Below are 27656 nucleotides of genomic sequence, written 5' to 3'. Positions count from 1 at the left end.
ATACTAGGGCCATTTAATGAATAATTGAGGTGCGATTCTTACATATGGCTTCTTTAAGTACCTCCACCATACATAAAATTGTGGGGCGGAAAAAAACATTAAAATTGGAAAAAATGCATTCTTTTATTGTAACAACAATACAGTACAGAAGACTTCAAAACCCAGTTCATAAAGCACTTTACAAAACAATGGCTGTTAATACAAATTAAATCAAGACACTAAGACAATATAATGATGAAACAAAATGCTAGCAAGTTGAAATCTGGACAGCCTAAACCAAGGAAATATTCACAAGAAGCAGAAGTCCAAATTTTTAATTCATCACCAGGCCTCGTCGTGCGAACAGTAAATTGGACTTCTTGGCTTGCCGCTCTTCTGCTTGTTTGAGCAGTCTCTCCTCCCTGGAAACACCCCAAAAACATTTTAGTTTCTCATCAGTAGATCTCCAATCCATTTGAAGTGGGAGGGTTGGTACCAAATTTGTTCATTCGCTGCCAACCCTCTCACTTCAAACAGATTGGACGTCTTCCGCAGCCAATAGCAGCCACGGAGTACATATTAGATGTTTTGACATCGATGAATTAATCTTTTCAAGACTGGTTGAAAAATAAGCTAGTTCTGACTTAATTTAAATATCAATGCATTGACTTTGATGGGAACCTGCCAACATCGCCTAAGGATGGCCATGTTGGAAGGGCTGATGAAAGGTGTCTTCATGCTTCTGCTGTGATGTTTATTACTAGATTTCCAATCCATGTCCTGGATTATTTTGTTACTTCGTAACCCTTAAAAACTATAGAAAATATATACAAATCAGGCTTGAATGATATTGGAAAAAAATTGACATTGCACTATACAGTATATTGCCAAGAGTCCACACTTAATTTTTGCTTAATACTTTCTTAATTTTAATGTGAATTATTTTTTAACAAGAATAACGTACAAAAATGCTTGTCTTTATTAAATGCTTCATTGAGTGAGTCCACTCAAATAAACTCACGCTTTGACGGTCACGCTGCCAAGAATAGCCTCTCACTTGATTGAGTTGCCACAGACTGTTGTGTATCAAATTAAACAATAATTGACATATTTGCGCCTTTGAAGCTGAAGTTCTCTTCGGGAGTGACCAAGATGGATAGCATCAGGAATGAGCATATAAGAGGGACAGCACATGTTAGAGGATTTGGAGATAAAGTCAGAGAGGACTGACTGAGATGGTTTGAGCATGTCCAGAGGAGAGATAATGAGTATATTGGCAAAAGGATTCTGAATTTCCATAGGCCAGGCAGAAGGTGTAAAGGACGACCTAAGAGGAGGTTTATTGATGTAGTTAAAGAGGACATGAAGGTAGTCTGTGTGAGAGCAGAGGATGCAGAGGATAGGGTTAGATGGAGACAACTGAATTGTTGTGGCGACCCATGAAAGGAAGCCGAAAGGAACGGAAGAAGATCGTAGAGCTACGGAGCCTTTTCTTGTTAGATCAAAGCTACAAACATGTCAATCATCATTAACCTTAAAGAGCATACGACAGGAGAAAAAAACGTCTTAAATAGCATTAGTATGTGAATTAGAATCATATTTTGAGACGATTCGACTATACTGTATACAACAATTTAGCAAAGCGCAGATGAGAAAGTCTTTTAATCTGCTGGTTAGCCACGCCTACCATTATAGGGCTCTAGCATCCCCAACAGGTGGATGACGTCAGCGGGAGACTGGGCTCATTGGTTTTACTATTCAGCCCATTGAGGGAGAATTATTCAGAACGAGGAAAACGTGACGAAGAGAGCCGCAAAATGTAATTGTTTCAGTCTCTCTACTCCAATATTTTTTACACGATATTCTTTTTATCCAAGTATTTTTCCACAATAGCTAAATAAATGGCTTGAGAAGGACCAGTCAGCCCGTCGAGGGGGAAGTATTCACAACGAGGAAAACGCGACGAAGAGAGCTGCAAAATGTCATTGTTTCTGTCTCTTTCCTTCAATATTTTCACAGGATATTCTTTTTATCCAAGTATTTTCCCCAATTGCTAAATAAATGGCATGGTCATGACAAATAACAGTCTTGTGCTAAATGGAGTATGAAATAATAAAAATGCACTTATTCAGGACGACATGGCAAAATTACTCCATAATGGTCAAAACTGTCGACTTCACCTTTACTGTCGCACCTCCCGAACGATATTTTATGACACCTAAATCGGACATATGTCATTTCCCTTCCCCGGCTTCGGAGAATGTAAACAAACCAAGAGGCGTGACAGCTAGCCGACATGCTAACCCGAACTGAGTGATGTTTCAAAGTCTTCGAAGCGGAAAATCACACATAACTAGCCCGGATTATTTGACATGACGACTGGGTTGTTGATCGTGTTCGCGGACCGGCAAACCGCCCGGCGGAGAGCAATTTATAGCTCGTTCCCCGGACGAGGGCGGCTGCAGTTGTTGTGCAGCTAACGTGCAGCTAATGTACATGAGGAGAGCTTTTTACATGCCCATCAATGATCAAACGTAAGTAGTCCTTTATTTAAAGAAAGCTTGTAGTGTATTCGTATTTGACATAATACAAAACAAGATGTTTACTCACTTCCTCGTAAGTCCAATAGTAGGGCTTGTTTTGGCCAATATCCACGGTGAATGGGAACCTTTTGAAACTCCAAAAAGGCACATACGCCTCTCCGTCATAAAGCAAGAATTTTCTGCAGCCGTTTGGCTGGCGTGATGCGAAAAATAAACATATTAATCCGCAAAATCAGCTGAATCCTTAGTCCTCATACACAACAGCACGGCTGTAGTGAAGAGGACGCCTTCAACCGTACACGTCACAGTGCCCTCCTCCTCAAGGCAAGACCGAAGCCGGAAGTCACTCATTTTCATGCCGCGGGATTAAAAAAAACTAAATAAATATAGCGATCGCTTCCAAACACATCCAAGCGGTCCATATCATTCAGGAGCATAAAATACCGCGTGTTTTATGAAATAAACATGCTTTTTCGTGTCACATGCACTTTAAGTACCAAACATCTGCTGGTGACCAAGAAAAACAAGTTTGGTGCACTGCTTAGCTAGCAGAAGAGAACTGAGAGGCTTTACGAGCATGAAGCAGAAAAACAAACATGTTTTTTAAAAATAAAAATGATCCCGATACTCTGGGGAAAAAATAGCGTTATCGGCCCAATTTCCGATCACATGATCGGATCTGGACATCTCTATAAATTAGTATTATATTAGAATTTTGATTAATCAGTCCAAATTCCCTGTACATTTTTTTCAAATGTAAAGTAATTCTAATTTTTAAAATGATGGGGCTGTTCTAATGCAAAAAAATAAATGAAAAAGTCCCTCAAAATATGCCAAACCTAGACTATTAGTCCCCTACATTAGGCAAAAAACATATATAAATAAAATGTGTTCTCTGTTGCGGTTCATTAAATGTTAGATGTCAAAGGGTGGTCAAAATGGCTCTTTGACAATCTAAGGTTGCTGCCCCCTGCCCTAGAACATAAGGGAAATTAAGACTAGGCAAACGTTAATACTAACCTGGTCTGTACTCTGTGCTGTTTGTAGTTTTTCTTTCGCGATTCAATAAGCAAAGCACTGTTGATGGCTTTTTTGTCTTTGTCGTCACCCAACGGCTTCAGCTTGCCTACCAGTGCAAATCGACACAGTCAGATGTGGTTAATATACAGCAGTAGCGTCATGAAAGGCAAACCTGGTCTTACCCGTATGAGGCTTGTAGCTGAGCGGGCGGGCCAGGCTGGCCTTCAGGTCGAAAACTGCTTTCTTCTGCGTTCCCGGTGTGACACTTGTGTTGCCGGTGAAGACAAATGCTGCTTTGTGGATGAGGAAACAAAGTCAGCTGTTAGGTTAAGCCCTAATGAAGCGCACAAAATAATTCATCCACACTACTATTGCATAGGTGAACTGTTGGAAACCTGAGGAAAGTAATTTTGGGAGCAGGCATGGAGTGAGTAGAAAAGTACGTATCTATCAAAGTTTGGAAAAAGCTTTTGGTGACCCTTTAAATGAACTAAGATCAAAATACTTGTTCATTAATATGATTGATAGTGTTGGTGCAATAAAAAAACATACATTTTTCAATTTTCATTTATCACAGGAGTTGTCTTTTTGACCAACACTGCCCTCTGCTGTCGACTAAAAATAACGTCGCAACTGCTTTGACTGAGGGCCATGCTGTAAATTATGTCTGAATGCTGATTATTTTTTTTTCAAGATATGGGTATTGGTATCAGCAGAACATATTTTTAGACCAGTAAATATAATGCAAAAAATGCAACCAGCCAATGAAAAATCATATCTCAGCATACATGTTTGCCCAGTAGTTTGATTTACGCCAGCCGGAAATCGCGATAGTACTGTAAACACGTTACTATCAGATCCCATTTCGTGACCAAATCAGATACTCCAAAAATAGCTGTATCTGGCACCAATAGAGAGTATTGAATCAGGACACCACCAGTGAAAATGTGAACAAATCTGAGAAGATAATTTAATGTAAATCTTTGACAACAAACAACCATGGGTTTAATGATATAGTTTAACTAAATTAGCCAGTTTTGGTGACTAAAAGTAAGGAAATCAGTTTTCTGGATTTATTCATGCAACTTTCACATTCCTTTGTCAGAACAGTTGGGACTTATGTGGACAATAGAATTGTGTTTTTAATAGGGCTGTCAAAATTATCGCGTTAACGGACGGTAATTTTTTTTAAAAATTAATCACGTTAAAATATTTGACGCAATTAACGCACATGCTCCGCTCAGACAGATTAAAATGACAGTACAATGTAATGTCCGCTTGTTACTTGTTTTTTGGTGTTTGGCGCCCTCTGCTGGCGCTTGGGTCCAACTGATTTTATGGGTTAGTACCATGAGTGAGCATGGTGTAATTATTGACAACAATGGCGAGCTACTAGTTTATTTTTTGATTGAAAATTTTACAAATTTTAATAAAACGAAAACGTTAAGAGGGGGTTTTAATATAAAATTTCTATAACTTGTACTAACATTTATCTTTTAAGCACTACAAGTCTTTCTATCCATGGATTGCTTTAAGAGAATGTTAATAATGCCATCTTGTTGATTTATTGTTATAATAAACAAATACAGTACTTATGTACCGTATGTTGAATGTATATATCTGTCTTGTGTCTTATCTTTCCATTCCAACAATAATTTACAGAAAAATATGGCATATTTTATACATGGTTCGAATTGCGATTAATTAATTTTTAAGCTGTAATTAACTCGATTAAAAATTTTAATCGTTTGACAGCCCTAGTTTTTAATTTACAAGTGACAAAAGTTTCATGAACACACCTGAAGGTGTGGTGGTCGATAATGCAGATTTCCTTCCCTCAGCCGCAGGCTTATTGGGCGTGCTCGTGGCTAGAGCCTGCGACATGCGTGCGGGTGTCTTCACGAGCGACCTCTTGTATTCGTTGTCTGGCATCGCCTCAGAGAACCTACATGGTAGGGTAAAAACATTGTATAGGGCAAAACAAAAAAAGAAATGTCCTGGTAAGGCTGGGTGATTACTCAAGTTTCAATCTCTTGCACATCCACAGTGGAGCTAGTATTACACTTCTGAATACACCCTGAGTGAAGCGAGTGTTGTGTGATTCTTATAGGTTAAGAAATCAGCCAGTCAGCTCAAATGAAATGCAAAATATTAATAAACAGTCATTTTTTTTTTTTTTTTTTTAGATATGCAGCTTTGCATTCAAATGTTTTAGCAACCAAAGTGCAAAAAACATCAAAATTGTTCTGTTTTTTACTGCTTTCGGTGAAACGTATTGTAACAAATAGTGATGAATGTGTACAGATTGTGTTAAATCAATCCAAGGCCCTTGAATGGAATCGTGGCAGACTTTGTAACAACAGCATATATTTGTAAACATTTACTAGTGATGGGTCCAGTGACAATAATGCGCCGGCGCGTGCCGAGCTCATGGAGCAAACCCTGCGTCGGTGCGCGTATTGCTACAAGAAAATCACGTGACCGATGCATGAACTCATTGAACTGTGTCGACACAGTCATGACGCGGCAAACTGGTTCAAAAGGAAGCGCGTCTGTCAACGCGATGGAGCTGCTGAAACAATCCACATCTCACGGTTACTTCCTCGTTGTCTACATGCTGTGGAAATGGAAATGAAACACAGGGAAAACTCACTAGTCAGCTTCCATTCAAAATACAATTAATTTTAAGGTAACTCTTTTAGTTTATTAGTGGGAAAGGTAGGCCCGGGTCCGTCGTTTGTGGTGTGTGGAAATATCCCCTTTTAGTGCCTTCAAGATTGTCAAATAGCATTTAACCAACTGGCTTAGGGGTAAAAGCGCTTGATGTTCATCTGTGATGAGTTATGCACGCGGGTACGAGTCCAGGCCTGAATGGATGGTGTTGCACGGCTCCAAGTAATTAGGAATTATTGTTAACACTTTTTTTCTTTTCTCAGGGGAAATGTCTTGTTTGTACTTTCAACCTGTCATATACGAACAGTAGCCACCTCCTCAATGTTGAAGCATTACTGGGCCAAGCATGAGAATTAAGTTTCTGATAATCCCAAGATAAACACAGGTATAGAGCCATTCCTTTACCTACCCACAGTAGCTTTTGTGGTAATTTATTAGAAATCGGTAATTAAGCTATAATTTATTTATTGTCCACTTCAATATTTTTTTCTGATGGGCTATGGTAGTACTTCGATGACGAAGTGGGGAGTCAAGGAGGCAATGCAACTGTAGATGAAGTGCAAAAGTGCAACGATGAATGGCTGAGCCGAACATGGCACGCAATGCAGATATCTTATCCAAACCTCTTTCAAGTGGCTGAGAAATTCTTGTGCATGCTGGCATCGTTGGTTCCATGAGAGTGTGTGTTGTCCACAGCAGGCGAAATTGCTTGTTTTAAAAAAATAGATAAAAAGGAACCAACTAAATTTTAAACATTAAAAAAAGCTAGGTTTTTGAATAAAATTTTATCAGAATAAAAAGTCCACAAGCATCCTCATTCACCCATTCATTATTACTTATATTTTCACATTAAAATATATGTTCACATAATTTAAAGATATGGAATAATGCAATACGAATGCAAAGACTTAAATGATTTGATTTTACTATGTCGTCAATTCAGTGTCAGTCTGTCAAGTGGGTTGCCTGTAGGGATTTTTTATGTCCAGCAGGTGTCAGTATTCAATGACACAGTATCCACACTGTGTCAACACAGTGTGTCACTGTGTCGACACGCTTCATGAAGTCTCACGGACCCATCACTAACATTTACAATTTGATTAGATTTCTTAAAGGGTCACTTCAGTCACTTGGTTGATTAGTTCCCAAATACAGTACATTAAATTTGTTTGAAGAAAAGCGCTGAAAAATGTGCAAGGGATGAGAATAATTGAGTGCTGAATCTGACAGTCATTTGCAGTGAACAAATGTTCATTTCATCTAGACTCACCTGACGTTGATCCTTCTTGTGGAAAGCACCGTGGGATTGAACACAGCCTCTTTGCTTTTGTCAGCCATCTTGTTTTGGGAATCTGCTTCATTTTTTCTCCTGTAGGGTGCAGGGGAGAACAAGGCCACGCGACTGGTCTTTGTCACCTGCGTCACATCACAACAAAAAACGTCACTTAACCCCCACTGAATTGACATATTGCCCCCTACAAAAAGATGTGTGGGTGTGAACAGTACTTTGCCCTCTTGGACAGGTCCCATCTTTTTGTTGTTGTTCTTCCTCTGCAGGTAGGCGTCAATGGACTCCATCTTGTCAAAATGGGCCTTGTGGAGTTTTTGGAAGTCTGAGAAAGGGAAGGGAAAAGATAACGTTTGCACATTCTCGTCTGGAATTAATGTTTTGAGGGAAATCGAGCACTTACTGGGAGTGACTGGTTTCAAAGCAGTCCTCTTCTCCTGCTTCCCGATGTAACGAGGGATTTTACCAGCTTTGGCCACACAGGGAACAGTGCCTATACAAAAAAAAAAAAAAAAAAAAAAAAAAAAAAAAAAACAACACACGAGACTTCTAGATGAATCAAGTTGTCTATTTGAAGAAGTGTTTCAGCACATTCTTCTCATACACTATGCCAGTGGTCTCCAATCCGGTCCTCAAAGTTTGCCCACTTGTGGGTGCAGAATTTCATTCCATTCAAACAAGATGACTACACTTTTTCACCAATCTGTTTTTGTTTTTTTGTTTTTTTTTTACAAGTGCAATCAGTTGATTGCAGTCAGGTGCTGCTTGTTTTAGCAGAAACCTCATTGGTTCAACTGTCTGTGCTGGATTGGCAGGAACAAAAACCACAACCCACAGCGGGCCTTTGATGACCGGCTTGGAGACCACTGCACTATACTGTATGTTCAAGACCTGCCCTGAAGTGGAATATCTGTGAAATAGAGAATATGCAGTATTGACCATATAAGTTCATATACAGTGTTACCTCTACTTACGAAATTAATTGGTTCTGGAAGTGGTTTCATAACTTGAAAATCCTCTAAGTAGGGACGCTTTTCGATGTAAATGCCCTAATACGTTCCATGTCTCCCAAAATTCAGACATCAATTTTTTATAATGCATAAAAATGAATCAAAACATGTAACAACTGCATGTTACAATTATCTTATTGCACAATAAACATAACATTAGAGTTGTGCATGATGTAAAAAAACAAGAATGGCGTAAATAATAAAACTTAATACACTCATGTAAAGCTGTCGGAACACGAAGGGGCGAATGAAGAGTACGCTGGGATACACACATACACATACAGTAGAGATCCCTCTTAGCCAAATAGATGCAAGGAATGCTAGGCAATAGCCAATGGCAGAGCAGCGGTGTTTGTTCAGTCAACTCTGGGAGCTTCGAGTACAAGACATACTGTAAATTTTGCCTTTCGTATCCTGAAATTTCTTTCGCAACAAAAGGCAATATTTTCCTGCTGAGGCGTGTCAATCTGAAAATTATGTATGTGGAGACGTTCGTAAGTAGAGGTACCACCGTAACAGTTTTATCATTTCTATATCTTTCAAACCCTCTTTAAAGTACATTGCAGGGTTTGCTGTTAAGCACTTCCAGATTGTCTGGGCAGGGATAATAACTCACGGGTGAGTGGAAAAAAAAGACTGCTGTCACATTTTCCCTATCGTCGGTCTCCTTCATCTACACTAGTTGTCAAAAACATGTCATAACAGGTGTTGTTTTCAGACATACTGTTACTTTTGGGCCATTTTGGCCAGGCATATATGTACCTATTTTATTCCAAAATATCACTTTTCAATCATTTTGCATTACACACACACACAAAAAAGATCTTGATTTGCAAAAAAATAGAGAGTATAGAAAGAAAAAAATTAAGTCAGATTTGGATTTAGTACCCCAAGATTATGTGAGAACAAGTGTTTGCATCGATGCAGCCCTTGTCTCTGAGAAGCAAAAATTTGGGTGCACTTGCCCGTTAACTTGCCCTGTCATTGACGGAAATAAACGTCAGATCCATTTGGCATGACCATGATTAGATTAGGTCAAAATAGAAACTACGGGCACAAGAAACTTGTGTGCCTGTGACACAGGGCTAAGTGTTGCGGCCTAAAACGTTGGGGGGTTTTTTCCCCACCAAAACAGACAGCGAAAGCTCAAATCAAGTTTAAACAATGTTAAGCGACAGTCACGTAACTAACGTACAAAACTTCTGTCTTGAGCAGTCTTTTTTTTCTCCCCATATTTGTGCTGTCAGTCCCCAAATACAAACAACTACGTAAACAAAAACTTTCGCGATTTGAAAAACCTGTTGCTAAATTTCCCTTTTGGCAAAAAACTAATCATTTTAACAATTACTCGCATATAAAAACTCAAATTTATAAAATCAATTTATCACCCAGGCCTACTACGAACATTACAGGAATTACCTTTTGTATGTGTCTCCTACTGTGATTAAATAAAACATGATAATATTGAGGAAAAAGCATTGCTGACCTGCTTCATCCTTGTTTGAAGATTTGACAAGAGGCTCATTGTCTTCCTTCTTCTCAGTCTTGGACCGAGGAGACACTCGTCTCTTCTTGTGGGTGTGGACTAGTGGGACCATTTCACTGACCACCTTTAGGGGGGGGGGAACATTCAATCTGGCACACACGGATTTGACTTCGGAGCATAACGTGCATACTGCACCTCATCATCCCATTTGACATCAGATTCAGATCTTTTACTCTTGTTTTTCACTTTGCCTCGACGTGTATTCACAAACACCGGGGTTGCAGAAACCTTACTTGAATCTTCAGCCTGCATCTCAGTGGTGATGTTGGTCTCTATCTCCTCTACCTGGTCAATATGGAAAAATATAAATCATTAATAAGAACCCTCTTGACAAATTTTCGTCACCCAAACACGACGTGATACAAAAATTCACCTTTTCTTTTTCGGAGTCCTTTTGTTGCTCATAATGCTTCTTAATGGCATTTAATAACTTGGGGGCCTATTGGCAGACATTTGAAGAAGTTAGACGAGTAATTTGTAACAACAAACATTCGCGCGTTTGTAGTGGTTAAGCAAAACATTCGAATTGAATATCGTTCGTTCCCCTTACCTTCATATTACCCTTCAGACCTAGCTGCTTAGCTAGGCTGCGCAGATCCGCATATTTCAGAGAATCCAAATCCATTTGATTTGTAGTATCAAAAAGTGGATAAATTTTTTAGCGCTTTCGCCAAACAACAGTACCTATCGGTTTAACAACTTGGATTCAAATACGGGCACAGAGCATATGATTGGCTGATGGGCCAAGATGAACCGCTCTCGTCCAATCACCGACGCAGATATTCTGACCACCTCGTCCAATCAGCTTCGGCTAAACGTTATTATATTTTTTTTATTATTTATTTTATTTTTATTTTTTTTACCACTTAACTTTAAATCACAGCCTTGTATGTTTGTTTAATTTAGGCTTTTTTCTTTAGTTTTTAATTTTTGCATTAAAAAATATCTCATTTTCATCTGTCAGTTCTCTTGTCAGACAGTGGGCGTGCTGCGTAGATATCATATATAATGCTAGATGACTAAAGGCAAGTCAGCGGCGTAAGTAACTGGCGTCCATTATGTGTCAGTTCTCCAATCTCCACCAAGGCTTGATTTTGCTCTTCTCCCCAAGAGATTGACAAGACAACAGTGACTGCGCACATCTAGTTTCATACATATCATGTCTCTGTCCGGCTGCCTTGTGACGCAATCACGCTGCGCCTCAAACTAGTCGCGAAGAAGAACTGACCGTGCGGCTACATTTAGCGCACTCACCCGATAGATAGTTAGGGGGGCTTTAAATACACCCCAAGAAATGTGCGCCTAGGTGTTGGCGCCGAATTATTCATGCCCACGGAGCTGACCTAAATCTACAAAAGGTGATACTGAACCATACGTCTCGCCAAATTTTAGGTAAGGTTTTCGGATGAAACTAAAGTAGCTAACCGTGGAGGGCTAACAGGTATAGCACATTAGCTGTTTTTGTTCTTTTGTTTGGCTACTTTTTCGAACTTGACTCGATTTTTATAGCCGTGTATCCATTTCGAACCGCCTTAGTTTGAATTATCTACATAATATGTTGTCATTGTAAGTGTTTTTCTAATTGACAGAATTCGTTGCGTTTTGTGCGACTGGCTTGTTGATTATCTCCCATTAGCTCGCGGCTGTACAACTATGAACAATAGCGTCCATGTGATGGATTACGGTATTAATCGCGGGTTGTTTATTTAGTTGTGGTTCAATCTGGAAATTCCCGTGTGGTGGGAGGACCCTGAGAATGTTTAAAGGGATCGTTGCGGCTTCGTGGTAAAAAAAAAAAAAATGCCGGTTCCCCCAAAAAGCCCCAAGACGTGAGGAAAGTCAGCCTGGAAGACGCGCAGCCGCGTTTCCATGTAACTAAATAGCGACGTTGCGACATGTTACTCCATCCTTTTAGTAAACACTGCCAGGCTCCGCGTGTTTATGGAACACACGTGTATGTATGTGCAATATGTTGACAGAGTGTCTTATTGAAATCATATGACATGCCATTGCAGAAGTATTGGGTAACGACAGAAATATGGACGTTGTTTGCTTTGCGACCCTAGGAGATGTATTGAAATTATTATCTTTTTTTAAATCGCAGTCATGTATTAAAATAGTGTCTGAAATATTTTGAAGTATTGATTTTCTTTTTACTGAAAACAATTTGTTTGATTTAAATGTTTTTCTTTCAAATCCAAAATCTAAGTTATTTTCAGTTTTTCTTTTTTTAATAAAAAAAAAAATCATAGACATCAATCCGTTTGAACACGGGATGACTGGCATTAATTTAATTAATTAATTAATTTAATAGGGACAGTGGACATTGATGAAGATCTGAAAGATGTAAATATGCCAGATTGTAGCAAAAAAAAAAAAAAAAGCTAATTTACATCCTCTGTCTCTAGGCAGTTAACACAAAGATACAAAAAGACAAAGAACAAAAGATTACAATAAAACAGTACAGTACAATAGATTACTAAGAATTTAAAGGGTATGTCAACCCCTGGGGAAATGTTAATATTCCATCATTTATCCATAAACGCATGCCTTTTGTATTCATATCATGCCACTTCGTGTAATTACACACAAGAAAATGAGAGAACTTTGGATCGATTGTCAAGCTACAACGACCGGCGCCCGAGATCTGGCAGATTGTGTGCGTGACATCATTACAAGTGAAGAGAGTGCCACCGGCCACTAGGGGGGCAGCGCCTGTCTGCATCAATATAATTCCTTCTAGTGAGGGGAGAATTAGGGGTGTTTTGAGCTGTTTATGCTGTTGCATTGTGTTCGTCCTGCACATATTCCAGGTTCCCTCATGAAGAAACACCCATCGTTGTCGATAAAAGAGAATTCAGAATTGACAGTGAGGGGTGTTTCTTCAACAAGAAAAAGGCTCAGTGCTTTAATACTGAATGGCAGTGATGATGGCAGACAATTTTGTTTCTAGTTTCAGCGACGAATCCGACGTAGAAGGACGTAACGAATGTTCATCTAATGGTGACGAGGATAGTTACGAAGCTTTAATTGGTGTTTTAGGTTACCAATTTGAGCCCAAACGAACGTCAGTTCAGCGTAATGAAACGGTCATTGAGGGGAGCAATGACACTGATGAAACATCGGCGGCAGATCGTGTGGGAAACACCGAATGATTTATTTTGCATTTCTTTTTGTGAAGCTGATACACCGTGACCGCAAAATAATGTATAGAATAATTATCATTTATTGCGCTATCATAGCTTTTCGCTATGCCAACAGACACAAATATGAATGGGATCAGAGGATTTGTTCTATATATTTTACGAGCGATAATTTATACATGTGTCCAGTCCTGTATCCAATGCGTGATATTTTTTTATTATAAAATAGTACTCACTCTGGCCATTTCGAGCTTGGCTGCTCCCCTCCTTTGCTTAGCCTTAGCCTCCTTTGCCAGTCATCGTCCTCTTTCTTGATATCTCGGGACATTTAGGTGGCTGCGTGTGTATGGTGGGCAGCGCATCTGCTTTGAGCAGCAATCTTTTATCAAAACCCGATTTCACTTGTCCATAGTTCGAGAAGCTTTCAGGTGGAAAATGCGCACCACAGAAAACTGCTGGAGGCTCCGCTGGGTCTAGAAAATTAGCCCTCTTTGCACGGACGAACTTTACCCATTGTCTGCATAGTCCAGCTTTTTTTTTTCGCGTTCGGGAACTCATGGATACTATATTCCGATAAATAGCTATTTGTACACCACATAGCACAGCAGTTTTAAACCATTTTAGTGATGTTTTGGTCAAACAAACCCGAACGCTACTCTCTCGTCGATAAAAAACAATGGCACCTGGCTCCGCCTCAACTTTCATTCACTTGTAGTGACGTCCCCGCCCCATTCGGCTGTTTCCGGAACACTTTCGGAAATGTTCGTCATTTTCGATCTATTTTCGATAATTGCTCATTAATGTGATTGATTTTTTTGTTAACTTTATCAATATTTGTTATCTTGGCACATAACGGTTCTATTGATGTCTCACACCCCCTTTGCGTTTTCTTACCCTTTAAAAGTCAGTGATTGCAGGACTTTTTTTTTTTTTTTTTTTTTTTTTTTTTTAAAGTGCGACATGGGAGGTGGGGCGAGTCCATGTAACACCTTGTACATTAGACAAGCTGTTTTAAAAATGATTTTAAATTCTCAAGGCTCAAGATATAGTACTTTTTTTTTTTAATGTTACAAATGTCGAATGACATAGGTTTTCTGGCAAAGACCTTTAACGATTAAATGATCGTTTCAGTGTAACTGCTGGCAATAGACGTCAGTGGCAGCCAATGATTAAACCAAATTCAAAATTTGTCAAATCTAAGAAGTTCTTTATGAAACTGAAAACTTTTACAAGCTTTCTGTTTTTGAACTTTCATCTGTTTGGTTTTTTTAACGGCAGAATTCTCAGTTTTTATGTTATTTTTTTCCCCCATTTTCCATCTTTCCCTTAGCAATTATGGGAATTTTTTTTCTCCAAGACATCTATTTTTGAAATATTTAATAAATTATCATGTAATCCAGAGAGGATGTTAACGCTTTCAGAGACGGTGGACATTTATTCTAGGGCTGCAGCTATCGAATACTTTAGTAATAGAGTATTCTAGAGCTGTCCCGACTAGTCGACATAGTCGACGTCATCGATGACGTAAATCCGTCGACGAGCACAACATCCCGTCGACGGTTAATGAAGGGTTAAAAAAATATATGCGCGGAAAGTTCAGAATGTCGGATGCCCTGTATGCAAGCGGGGAAAGCGGCACAAAGCTAAAAAAGCGCACCAGAGTGTCCAAAACATTGACTTATTTCAAAGAAATAAAAGAGGGTACACTCTTGTGTCCTGTCTCTTCACTGCCAAGCTTGGCTGCACGTCGGCCGTGAATAAACACCTCAAGCGCCGTCACCGTTTGTAAAAAATTTTTTTTGCATTTTTTGTACACCAGAGGGTGCTGTCGCTTTACTAAATAATAATGTTTCATTGACAATGGGCCTATGCGTGCTATTAGTATTGCTAACTGAAAGGTTTATTTCATGTTATTGTTTATTTTATGGTATAGAAAATTATATAACGTTAAAAGGTCATAAATATATACAGTATATACAGCGATTGCACTCAAGGAAGAGATTGTCAATGATAAGGTAATAAATTAAGGTAAAGGCAATTCATATAGGCAATTCATTGATATATAAATAAGGTTTAAAAGGAAAAAGGTGAAAAGTTTTCGTTAATTTCTAATTGTGTTGTTTTATTTGTGTGCACCGTAGCTCTTACAGTGTGATTACATAAGGATGGAATAAAAGTTGTAAACCATCAGTTTAAGAGACCATCTTTTCAATCGGGATGCTACACTAGTTAATTCTATCAGCATTTGAAGTCATTGTTTATTTGTGATTTATTATTGTTATTTACGTGTTTATTTGTACTTTAGTAAATAATTTAAGTGTTCCAATATGTTTTTTGTGAATTGATAAGCGTCAACCAAAATTTCATTGCTAAATTAGTAAACAAAAATAAAAAAAAAAAACATTTTTTAAAAATTATTAGATTAGTCGACTAATCGTAAAAATAGTCGGCTGACTAATCGGGAGAAAATTAGTCGTTTGGGACAGCCCTAGAGTATTCTACTGAAAATTTCAATGATTAATCAAGTAATCGGATAAAACATTTTTGGGGGGTAAAGAGCAATTATAAATACGCTTGAGAATACAAGACATTTCACCTAATATTGGACCAATTTTAGGACAATCAATGTCTTTGTTTTAGATGTACATTGTTGAAAACGGCCAACAATTTCATCTCAGATGTGACTACAAAAAAAACGACAACAAATTCACGGCTTTCACTCAAAAAAACTTATGATCTTATTAAAAGAAAATCTTATTTCTTACTTTAAAATGTCATTAAGCTTGATAACTCACCTCACTAAAAAGTTGGGTGCTTTCCCAGGTGTTTCAATTCAATTTCCATGTGTGCCAAGCTATTTTTAAGTTCTAGTTAAGGTTTAAGTGAGACCAAATTGTAAATCCTGATAGGATGTGGAGTTTTTGCGGTGTTCAAAATAAATGTATGATACTTGCTGTAGTGGAGCACATTAGGCACCAGTGGTGTTTTATCCATCAATGCCTAATGAGCTAAAATTGACAGTTAGATTGATTATGTTTTTATTTTACACCCTCATCACTCTACAGCGCTGTTTTTACAGATTAAATAAAGCCTGTATGAAAGATGCTTTAGCCACGCATCGACAGTAGTCATAATTTAATAGAAACCTAGCCTTCCACATGGCTAACGTTACGTTAGCAAGGTACAGTAACGTTAATCTTATTCATTAGTGCTACGTTAACTTAAGTTGTCCTGAGTATCACTCCTCCGCTCTCGGAGTAAACGGGTTGCCTTCGGTGGAGCTGTAGAATGCTGTAGTGTTATGCAAGCGCCGTCTTACAATGAATACATGAAACAGTGTTCGCCTTGGTGTCCAACTCGAAATGCTTCCACACTTTTGGCATTTTCTGCTTATGCTTGGTGCCTTTCTCTTCGCTTTTGTCGGCTTTTTCGTCATTGCATCTATATTCATGCATGGTTGAAATCAAATGCACCCGCCACCTCTGCCTTCCTCCTGTACGCACGTGACGTCAGGGCGTTGTGCAGCATTAAAAGTAGTCCGGGCAAAACGTCATGCTTAGAGCTGGCTAAATTAAACGATTCCTCAAGGCGGAGAAAATTCCTCGATGAATTTTTAAAATCGAGTTATTTGAATTATTCGAGTAATCATTTCAGCTCTAATCTATTCAAAAGTTAACGTTAGCCTGACTCATTCCATGGCAGCCCATGTGAATGTTAGATACGAATGAGGTTATTTTGTGCATTCCATGGTTGTTTCAGGGAATATGGAGGGTCTGCACCCGCACTGCCTTAAATGCATCAACCGAAGGTGCATGGTGCGGCCGGAGGCAGGCCGATCCTGTGACCTAATGGGCTGTCCACATGTCTGTGGGGCTGTCTTCCATGCGTGCAAGCTGTCCGAGCACCGCCTGCTTTGTCCGTACGAGCGCTTGCCGTGCCTCAACAGCGGCTTTGGCTGCCCCTTTACCGTGGCACGGGCCAAGATGGCGCAGCACCTGGAGACTTGCCCCGCCAGCATCGTTTGCTGCACCATGGAATGGAACCGCTGGCCCGTCAGCTATGCTGACCGCAAGTCATACGAGAACCTGAGCAGGGACTTCGACGAGGTGGAGCAGCTAGACATGGCGCTGGCCCTGCAGGTAAAATTGGAAAACTACAAATTAGTTTCCATGTTTATGTAAGAAGGAGTGAATTTAGTCAGAAAATAACTGTTTATTGAAAGCTCACATTTGACTCACATTCAAAATGTGAATGGAAAGATTTTAGTTTTATCTAGAAAGCATGAAGCTCATTTGCCTTAAAAAAAAATGCATGAATAAACCGCTTCTTTAATAAACATCTACAAGTCCTGTCAATGGCAGCCAATGAGTTAAATGAATGCCCTTTAAAGGGTTGAAGACCCCAAAAAGTAGTGGTTTATAGTCCGAAAATTACGATAGATACTGTTGCTGAAAGATGGAGCTTGGAACATAGTCTGAGTTTATTTTATCATGGAACTTTAGCACAAACATTACTGCAAATTTTCCATCCCTTTACAATTCAACCTGTAGGACCAGCGCATGCTCCTGGAGTCCCTGAAGGTCACCACCACTGTGTCCAAGGACGGCAAGGGCAACAACGACAAGATGGCCACGGCTCCTGTCGGCGAGGCCACAAATGGGGCGATGGAGATGGAGGAAGAGCCCTACAGTGACTTGTACCGAGCTTCAGTAGAGACCAGCCGGAGCTTGGCGGCAGCCTTGGACATTCTCACGCACTCCAACGGCGCCGTCGGCCTGAATGGGGAAATTGGCGGCGCGGGGAAGAACGTGGACATGCGAGAGAGTGACTCGGACTCTGAGTGCGAGCTGGGGGCTGTGGGAGGTGCGGACGAGGAAGACTGCACTCTCGGTTGGCCTGAGCAGGATGACGATTTCGTGGAATTGTTTTTTGATGACAAGGAAGACGCCATCGAAGACCCGGTGGAGGAGGAAGTGGTGGAGCCCGCATGGGTTGAGACGCCTCCGGACTATCTACCCGATGTGGTGGCGGGCCCCCGAGCGGAACCATTAGTGGCGCCCGTGCCTTTCCTATTCTCGGACCAGGTGAGGAACAACTTTTTGCACCAGCTACCCACAGAGCTCAGGTACCGCTGTCTGGAACGTAAACTCCAGAATGCGGAGGTTCTGCGCGGCATCAGCATGTTTACTTTCCACGGGTACCTGTTCCGAGCCAAGATGGAAGACAAGGCGGTGGACACGTCGGACCTGGAGGTGGCCGACGACCCCATGGGCCTGCACGGGATCGACCTGATCACGGCCGCCTTGCTTTTTTGCCTAGGCGACTCGCCGGGCGGTCGCGGCATCTCCGACAGCCGCTTTGTGGATGGCTACCACATCGACTTCGGCACACAGACCTTCTCCTTCCCTTCCGCCATCCTGGCCACTGACACCATGGTAGGCGATATCGCCTCGGCATCGGCGTGCGACCACGCCAGCCCGCAGCTGTCCAACCCCAGTCCCTTCCACACTCTGCGCCTGGACTTGGTTCTGGAGTGTGTGGCGCGCTACCAAACCAAGCAGCGCTCCATGTTCACCTTCGTGTGCGGCCAGCTGTTCCGACGCGACGAGTTCTCCTCGCACTTCAAGAATGTGCACGGCGACATCCACGCCGGGCTCAACGGCTGGATGGAGCAACGCTGCCCGCTGGCGTACTACGGCTGTACCTACTCGCAGAGACGCTTCTGCCCATCCGTACAGGGTTTCCGCGTCGTCCACGATCGCCACCTTGGCTCCTTTGGCGTGCAGCCGGGCCTCCCCCTGAAAAGCGGGGACAAGCCACAGAGGAGCGCCCGCCCACGTTCGGGTTCCAAGTGCGACCAGCTCAGCGGTCTGCCCTTCGAGGTGCTGCAGCACGTAGCCGGGTTCCTGGACAGCTTCAGTCTATGTCAGCTGTCCAGGACGTCACGCACAATGAGGGACGTGTGCGCCAGCCTCCTCCAGATGCGCGGGATGGTTGTCCTGCTGTGGAAGAAGAAGAGGCGGGAGGACGGCTCGTTATCGTGGCAGATTACGGACAAGGTTGGTTTTACCTCCCCGTTTTCATTGGATTCTGTCGGTTTGTAGATTTTCAAAGCTCGAATTAACTTGTCTACACTGTTGATTTGTTCAATATTTTTAAAGGTGCGATGAAATACTGCAGCAAGTGACTTTAAAATGAGAGCAGAACAAATTTTGGATACAAATCAGTCCAAAAAAGTGACAGAAAAGTGGTGCTGCAACGATTAATCGATTAACTCGAGTGATTTGATTAGAAAAAATATTCAGATTAAATTTTGCTGCTTCGAATATTCGTTTAGTTAAAGTGGCATTTTAATGGTTTGTTTTGAAAGTGTTTGCATTTAGTTTTATTGATTTGGGTGGATACACTGCCCTCTAGTGGCATCAGTGAATATGACATAACTCATTTCGCATGGCTGAATCCAGCTGCTCCCTGTTAAGACCAACAAAAGTTTTTGTTTGAGCTACTTCTTCAAAGGCATTCGTAATTTTGTTTGTAGGTATATTTAGCAGTTTTTAGTGGGAATATGTGTTTGAATACTTTGTTAAGAGTATTGTAAAAAAAAAAAAAAAAAAAAAAAAAAGCATTTTTATAGCATTTAAGCTAGCAGACTTTTGCTATGTAGGTTAGCCAAATGTTCTCTTGTTAGATCTTTATTTTTTTATACTGTTTGAGGCTCCCCTCAGGTATTTTAATTTTTTACGTTCCTTATCCGATTAGTCGAACTAACTAGTTCATCGATTAATCGACTACTAAAATAATCGATAGCTGCAGTCCTACAGAAAAGGCTTAATCATGAAATTAGATCCTAATTAGTTTTCCTTCCTCAGCTGCCTTGGCCCCCGCCCACTAAAACATCTCAAAACAGAAAATGATGTCACCCCTAGAACGAGCTGCAGATTTTTGCAGTGTGCCTGCATGCAATACATAGACTTTCTATTTTCTTTTTTCCTTGTGACTGTCTTTTCATTCTATTAACATTTTCTAGCTGGTGCAGCACTAGAGAGCCATACATGATCATCAATTCTGGTTGTGAAATCACAACCAGAATTGCCTGATACATTATTTTGGGTGGAATAACTATGAAATGGTAAAAAAAACCAACAAGATTTGAGTGCAAAATTCTATTTATGTAAAATTACATTAGTGCAGTCATTTTCATTTTTTGAAACTAACCATTAAAGAGAAACACCTTTATCACATGAATCCCAGCAGAAAGAATCTTCTCGCTATTTCACAGGTGTGGCGCTTCAGCACCGCCTTCGGCACAGTGAACGAATGGAAGTTCGCCAACATCACCAGCATGGCCGATCACCTGAAGACGTGCAAGTTCAACACAGTGGCGCGGCGAGAGGAGGCTATTCCACTGCCTTGCATGTGCTTCACCCGAGAGCTGACGAAGGAGGGACGCTGTTTACGCTCTGTGCTCAAGCCGGTAGCCTAACTCCTCAGACAAGTTCTCCTCCTCAGTGGAAAAGCACTTTGAGAATTTGTGAAGTATCCTTCTTGTCCAGCTTAACCTTTCCACTGCCATCAGACTCCAAGCGCTGTAGCACTTCTGATTTTAGATGAACCCAGATTTTGAGTACGCGGGTGAAAATTACCACAATTTTGAAGTCGTGAAGGTTTAGACATTTTACACTCTTAGACTACATATAAGAGTATTAATAAATGAGTACAGAACTAAGTGTTGTGATCGAGAGAAAGTACGATGGAGATCTTGAAGTCAGTTGCTGTTTACTGAACAATGTTAAAAGGTAAAATCTCAACTTTTTATTCTTGGTAAAAGAAGAGATTTCTTTCCTTTGGTAGTTTCAGTTTTAGCCTAATTGTACAATACAATTCGCCGGGTCTTGAAAATCTGTTAAAAGCTCTGACGTCTGGCAGTTAATGAGTTAAGGCAAGGTTGTACAGTATGTACACACCTTCACCAGTAAGAATTAGGCACATGAGGAAAACAATTGTCTTACTAGTAATGTTTTTCCCAAAACGTGCTACTTTTGCTTCCAAGTACATAACACCTTACCAATTAACTTCTTGCACTATTAACATCCCAGCAGAAAAGACAGTCTTCCGCGCCACGGCAAAGGAACTTGAGGAAAACATATTTTATATCCCCACTTGTGTTAAATAAACTCATTAGGCATGTGCCGGTATGATATTCTGACGCTATGATAACCTTAAGCCAAAATATCACGGTATTGCAATTACAACTCTAAAATGCATTACTTTGCGATACTTGGGTTTAAATACCATATTGGCCCGAATATAAGACAGTGTTTTTTGCATTGAAATAAGACTGAAAAAGTGGGAGTAGTCTTATATTTGGGGTCTAGACGTTATACCCATTCACAACGCTAGATGGCGCCTGATATCATTGAAGCGTATGCTGAACTTGGGGAGTAATGTTCTGTCGTGACAGATCTCACCTACTCTGAAGTTTAACCAGTTTGCATTATTTTATTGCAATGTTTTTCCTGATTCAGATTTGTTTCAAGACTACAGTTACAGTTAGACCCCACTTTGATGGTTAATCCAGTTATTGCAATTTTGTTGTTTTATCACAATAGATTGGTTTATTTACATTTCAAAAACCAGAAGCCATTCATTTACGAATGTGATTGCACTTTAGTTTACATATTTAAATGTTCAGATATTAAGATTTGAATGAGGAAAAATAACATGCTTTTTCTCTCACATATATTGTTATAATCATTTGTTTCAGGTGTACTGTAATTATTTTCTGTATAAAAATTGGTGTTCAAAAAGTCGCTTTTCAAACTTGAGTCTTGAAAAAGAGGGGGTCGTCTTATAATCAGAGCCGTCTTATATTCGGGCCAGTACGGTAAAACTTTTTTCCATTGAACAGGATTTTTTTTCAAAACATCAGCACATTGGAACATACGTATTAAGTTAAAAAACATTTAAAAAGTATTTATAATATAAATAAAATTTAAATAAATGCAGTCCATTAGGGGAGCCTAAACTCACAGCCACAGCTCTACATTTATTACCATCAGAACCAAAATAATTGAATTATCTCCATAAAAAGCACGTGTGTAAAACTCGTATCATGTCTACATTATATACACAATCTCTTTCCCAACACAGACAGTTGCTAGAGATAGAAAAACACGTTTTACCACCGATAGACACACTAAACATCCTGGAGTTAACTTTCGTAGCTGGTGGGAAATGTTCATGAGTGTTTACTAACCTTTAATTTTGTTTAAATGCGAAATCATATTGGAGGTATTGCCTCCCCGGCAGCCGGCCTTCGCAAACATGTATTACATGTAGGTTAGCCCTCCTCCTCTGTGCCGCAGGCGCCTGTAACTTTTCCGTAGCCAAAGTATTCCCATACCAGCGATTTCGTTTTCTTCAATGGGGAAAAAAGTTTCCCCACCTCCAGCCATCGTGTAGCACAGTTGACTCACTGGCACTGAGAAACAAACGCTGGGGGGAAGGGGGGGGTTGAGCCTTACAGCTGCAAATGAGGGATTTTTCTGTGCATTTTTGGGACATAAAAAATAGCTAATACCTTAGGGGCGGCATGACAGAATTTTTTTGCGGTTTTGAAACCTTGACGTTTTCATACCACGGTATACCTTGAAACTGGTAATCGGCACATGTCTAAAACTCATAATACAACATCAGACTTGGCTTGTTTTTCAATTATGTATCCGGAAAAGGAAGGTGATATCTATCCACCACCACCTTTTTTTTTTTTTTTTTTTTTTTTTTTTTGTTAACACATAAAAAATGTAAATTGGGTCGTGTTCTTTTTTTCCCCCAAATTATTTTAAAATAAAGTGTTCTAAAGATAAAAGGACTGACATCACAACGTGACCAATTTCAAATGCTATCGTTCGCAGAAGTGATTTTTATTTGCAAAAGCGATTACAATCAAATTTTTAAAAAAAAAAGAAAAGAAAATGAGAGGAGCACTATGAGAGAGCAGGCCTCCCTCATGCCCCAAAATATCACTATTTCTCATCATAGTATGACCTAACCTGCAAATTTCAGTTAAATAGTGAAGGAATCTGACCTTTTAGGCAATCGCCGGAATCAAGCCAGCCGAACCGCCAGACCCGCTACGGTCCAGGCCGGTGGGGCCCCTGGCAATCTGGCCAGAAGGGCAAACTCGACGGCACGTTCACTTTAGTCTTAGCCCCTTGTACTGACTCCCTTTTGAAAGGTTTAAAGAAGGCTCGCTGAAAACAAGTTGACAATGTATTCGACAGAGATCAAAAACGGCAAGGCGGAACAGAAACACTCAGGTGGGGAGGCAAAGTCGCTCCAAGGTCAACATATCAGAAGTTCCCAAGAAAAATGACAACGCTTAGTTAAACATTCAGTCTTTTGAAGGCTCTCGCTGGGTGAAGGGTGTGTTTGGGTTTATTGTCTGTTTGTGGATTGGACGGGAGGATTCGGGAATTCCTGTTGTCCGGGCAAGGAGGATGTGGATTTTGTCACCTCAGCATCAACGGGGCTCTTGGAGTCTTGTCAGTCGTGTTATGAGATGAATATCGGGCGTTCTCCTGTGTTCCTTGTGTTAGGACCGACCGTCCCACCATTTGTTGTGGACTGTCCGGCAAAACTGATTGAGAGACTTGGTGGTGCAGTCGTGGGCTTGTCAGCATCCATCTTGCTCAGTTAGTTGTATGACGCACGCGCTGGGCTTCCGTGATAAGAAGGTGTTGTTTATCTCTTATGCCCTATATTCTGCTTGTTTTCCTTAAACTAGTGCTATTTATTTTATATTGGGTGTGTTAGAGTAATCCAAACAGTTAGATGGTGCCTAAGAGAAAAGGCACTATCTCCTTCAATAGTCTGTTATCAAGTCATCGTGAAATTCCCTTTCTGACCTTTGACCTCATGACCCTAAATTTTAATCACTTCTGTTTCACATTACAAATATATCCTGCAAATTTGATAAGAATGAATAAAGGGGCTATCTTGAGCAAAAATATACATACAAAACCAAATATATAACTGCCTTACGTACGTTTCGCCTACTGATGCAGGTAACTATATAGGTCAAAATGCACTGGTTTGAGTCTATCTGTGGAATGAAACACAAATATTGCCTTTAAAGCCCATTTAAATGTGTAGAAGTAGGTCAAAAGTGGCACACGTATTATTGTTAAGATGCAGTTGTTTGAACTGAGGGCAAAATGTGTGCTAGAAATTACAAGGGTAAGCTGGGTAGAAAGGATACGGAACAAATGCTCAAAGGGTATTCCATATTTAAGTGTTTACAGAAAAATGTCCTGAACTCTTTCCCTAAAAAACGAGCACATCCACAACCACGCCACTGTTGTGTAAATAATCTCACGCTCTGATTTTTATTTTTATAGCAGACAAAAGTCAGTACTGTGCGTACGCCATCGGTGTAACCGTCGCGGCTTTATTTCTTCGGGGCAACACCGACCAAACATCCGCGTTAGCAGAATATTCGACGCGGTCAAAAGCATCTGCGACGTTACCTCCCGGCTTATTGTGCTGGCACGCTAAGCAGAGGCTAGTAGCCACCAGCTGCTGACCTGAATCTGAAAATGTAGCAGGTAAATAAAAAGCAATTTTGAATGTAAACCATCGGAGTGTTTTGAAATGGCGAGCGTAAGAAGAAGAAAATGAAGAAGCACCCGCAGGCACGGGATGTCGAATAATAATAAACCTCGCCGTAGATTTGTAGCATAAGAAAATGGCGGACTCACAACGTGTCACACGTCTTTAACCCCTTGACGCCGGGTTTTTGTTTATTTTTAATGAAGATTTAAGTAGATGCCAAGTCATGTTTAAATAGTTAATTAAAATGTATGATAAAAAAAAACAATAATACAATTTAAAAATACAATTTTATGTATAATTCAAATTGACGACAACCACTGTGTATGTAAAAAAAAAACTGCTCCTATCTGATGTGTGCATTATGTGGTACAATAGGCATCAAGGGGTTAAAGTTGGAAAGAAATAATGAAAAAGTGAGATTGATCATATTTTAGGTAAAATTTTAAAAAATAGGTTTTTGGGGATTCAGAACGATGCTTAAAAGTATTTTAGTCCCAATTTTTTAAATTGTATTTTTAGCCAAATGAATTTCTGAAAAACTATGGGTCGACAGAAGGATTTGGCACCTGCCAATTGAATTAGGAATGATTTGTTAAACAGTGGTTTAAAACAACATTAATCTCACTTTACGTCTTACACGACCTTTATAAGAAAAGCTAACCAACGGCCAAGGCGATTGTGCTCATTTGCTCTTAAAGTTACAACGAGGCCTCAGTGTTATTAAATATAACGTAGCAGTGTGTTGCAGTGTTGACATGAACAGATTTACTGTACGTTTTTAATATTTACTTCTCGGATCTAGATTTTGGAGTGACTTTTTTTTTTTTTTTTTTAAGACGTTTTATATGTCAAAGTATCAGAATGGAGCGATTTGTTTCATGTTTTTTTTTTTTTTTAACTCTTCCTAGTACTCTCAAAGCTGCCTCTGTAACATCCAGATGAGTATTTTTATTTTTGTGAATTATGGATTTGCACATGATGCATGTACTGTAAAATGTTGAGTTTGTATTATTATGCATGGGTTGTTGAATTTTTTTGTTGTCTGTCGCTGTCGGTTGAAAGCCTCTCGACTAATTTTCAGAATATCATCTAAAATCTGCATTGTTCAAATTTCCATTATTGCTATTGGTAATATCAAAGCACCACCTGGACTTGGACTCTCATGCAAAAATATGTGATCAGGACATCACTGATTTAAATCTTGAGGTGAAATAATGCTGCACTTATTCGTGCAGACTGAAAGAAAATAATGCGTTTTCAACACCATTTTTAAATCATAAAAATATCAATCGGGCTAATCGACATTATTGATTTGTTGGGAAAAAATGTGATATCGAGCATACTTTGGTAAATGTGGATTCTGGCCGACAGCGACGAATCCATTAATAATGTTGAGTTCTCAGGCACAGTGCGTGTGGGCGTGTACCTCGGTTTTGTTTTTAAAAAGTGTGAACATTTCGTTTGTATTTTTACTGTTTTCTCACTGTTTTCAAGCCTTTGTTTTCACTCCAGCTGTGAAGTGTTTCCAAGTTCACACAGGAGGTCAGCTTTTCAAGTGTTTTAATAAGAAAAATAAAGAGGCTTCATAATGCACAGATTTGAAGTTTTTTTTTTTTTTTTTTTAACGAGATTGAAAAAACTACTGAGAAAACGCAACTAGAGGAGCAACTGCGTGGGGATACTTTGCACTCCCCTTGGTCACTTTTGTGTTGTTTTTCAGTCTCCATTTTTGTGAATTTTAGAGTCTCTTCCTTGTTAATATAGGTGGTATGAAATACCACAGCAAGTGACTTTAGAACGTTTTCAGACCATATTTTGGACAGGAGTCCATCCAAAAAAGTAACATAAAAGACTTAATACTGAAATACGATCCTAATTAGTCTTCGTTTCGCAGCTGCCTTGTCCCTTCCCACTAATCTCCAAATGGATGATGTTGATGTTGGACTCTATATGGCGGAAAACAGACAAGACTGAAAAAGCAGTTTCTGCTCTTACACTCCTCTTTAAAATGAACTGCTGTATTTTAAGCCAAAACAACTGTTGTGTTTGATAGAACAATATGTGTTCATGGCGCATTAAGCCCCCAAACTATTTTTAATTTGTCCGTTTTACCCCAGGAATCCCCCGTTTACAGACGTCGCGCAACCGCTTTTGTTTCAACCCAGCCATAAAAGGAAGGTAATTAATTTCGGGCTGTCAAACGATTAAAATTTTTAATCGAGTTAATTACAGCTTTAAAATTAATTAATCGTAATTAATCGCAATTCAAACCATCTACAGTTGTGGTCAAAAGTTTACATACACTTGTGAAGAACAATGTCATGGCTCTTTTGAGTTTCCAGTTATTTCTACAACTCTGATTTTTCTCCGATAGAGTGATTGGGACAGATACTTCTTTGTCACAAAAAACATTCATGAAGTTTGGTTCTTTTATGACTTTATTATGGGTTAACAGAATAGTGATCAAATCTGCTGGGTCAAAAATATACATACAGCAACACAAATTAGTAATTTCTGGTGAGTGATTATTGACTTGAACAATCCTTGACTTGAACAAGTCAGGAAAGTCACTTGGAGCCATTTCAAAGCAGCTGCAGGTCTCAAGAGCAACAGTGCAAACAAGTGTAAGTATAAAGTGCATGGCACTGTTTTGTCACTGCCACGATCAGGAAGAAAATGCAAGCCCAACACCTCCTGCTGAGAGAAAATTGGTCAGGAGGGTGAAGATTCAACCGAGAATCACCAAAAAGCAGATCTGCCAAGAATTAGAAGTTGCTGGAACACAGGTGTCAGTGTCCACAGTCAAGCGTGTTTTGCATCTCCATGGACTGAGAGGCTGCC

General features: G+C 39.9%; 2 protein-coding genes across 4 annotated transcripts; one reads left to right on the top strand and one right to left on the bottom strand.

Annotated features, from left to right (window-relative positions):
• Window positions 1-113: 113 nt before the first annotated feature.
• Window positions 114-10779, bottom strand: nusap1 (nucleolar and spindle associated protein 1). 2 transcript variants are annotated; one of them, XM_057859754.1, is made up of 11 exons: window positions 10610-10779; window positions 10433-10498; window positions 10195-10344; window positions 10000-10123; window positions 7907-7996; window positions 7722-7828; window positions 7486-7631; window positions 5342-5487; window positions 3725-3835; window positions 3543-3648; window positions 114-401 (listed from the first exon to the last, which is right to left on the bottom strand). In XM_057859754.1, the coding sequence occupies exons 1-11, from the start codon at window positions 10682-10684 to the stop codon at window positions 314-316; spliced, it is 1209 nt and encodes a 402-aa protein (XP_057715737.1). In that variant the 5' UTR covers window positions 10685-10779; the 3' UTR covers window positions 114-313. The 2 variants fall into 2 exon arrangements, with proteins under 2 accessions (XP_057715737.1, XP_057715738.1); XM_057859755.1 differs by having other exon boundaries at window positions 3725-3832; window positions 10610-10777.
• A 446-nt stretch (window positions 10780-11225) lies between these two features.
• Window positions 11226-25727, top strand: fbxo30a (F-box protein 30a). Of its 2 annotated transcripts, XM_057860021.1 has the most exons (4): window positions 11226-11451; window positions 16962-17341; window positions 17753-19261; window positions 20482-25727. In XM_057860021.1, exons 2-4 carry the CDS (start codon window positions 16967-16969, stop codon window positions 20683-20685), a joined length of 2088 nt encoding a protein of 695 aa, XP_057716004.1. In that variant the 5' UTR covers window positions 11226-11451; window positions 16962-16966; the 3' UTR covers window positions 20686-25727. The 2 variants fall into 2 exon arrangements, with proteins under 2 accessions (XP_057716004.1, XP_057716003.1); XM_057860020.1 differs by having other exon boundaries at window positions 11226-17341.
• The last annotated feature ends 1929 nt before the right edge of the window (window positions 25728-27656 follow it).

Source organism: Corythoichthys intestinalis, chromosome 15, assembly GCF_030265065.1.
Source record: "Corythoichthys intestinalis isolate RoL2023-P3 chromosome 15, ASM3026506v1, whole genome shotgun sequence".
Taxonomy (NCBI): Eukaryota; Metazoa; Chordata; class Actinopteri; order Syngnathiformes; family Syngnathidae; genus Corythoichthys; species Corythoichthys intestinalis.
Note: the sequence above shows the minus strand (reverse complement) of the source record. Positions and strands in the feature narration are given on the sequence as shown.

Excerpts from the sequence above, each read along its gene's own strand:
- nusap1 (XM_057859754.1), bottom strand. The coding sequence starts at position 10,684 with ATGGATTTGGATTCTCTGAAATATGCGGATCTGCGCAGCCTAGCTAAG. Across the intron at positions 7,997-9,999 it reads TTCAAACAAGGATGAAGCAG|GCACTGTTCCCTGTGTGGCC; the intron begins GTCAGCAATGCT and ends TTTTTTGTATAG. Across the intron at positions 402-3,542 it reads CAGCACAGAGTACAGACCAG|GGAGGAGAGACTGCTCAAAC; the intron begins GTTAGTATTAAC and ends GGGTGTTTCCAG.
- fbxo30a (XM_057860020.1), top strand. The coding sequence starts at position 16,949 with ATGGTTGTTTCAGGGAATATGGAGGGTCTGCACCCGCACTGCCTTAAA. Across the intron at positions 17,342-17,752 it reads ACATGGCGCTGGCCCTGCAG|GACCAGCGCATGCTCCTGGA; the intron begins GTAAAATTGGAA and ends TTCAACCTGTAG. Across the intron at positions 19,262-20,481 it reads CGTGGCAGATTACGGACAAG|GTGTGGCGCTTCAGCACCGC; the intron begins GTTGGTTTTACC and ends GCTATTTCACAG.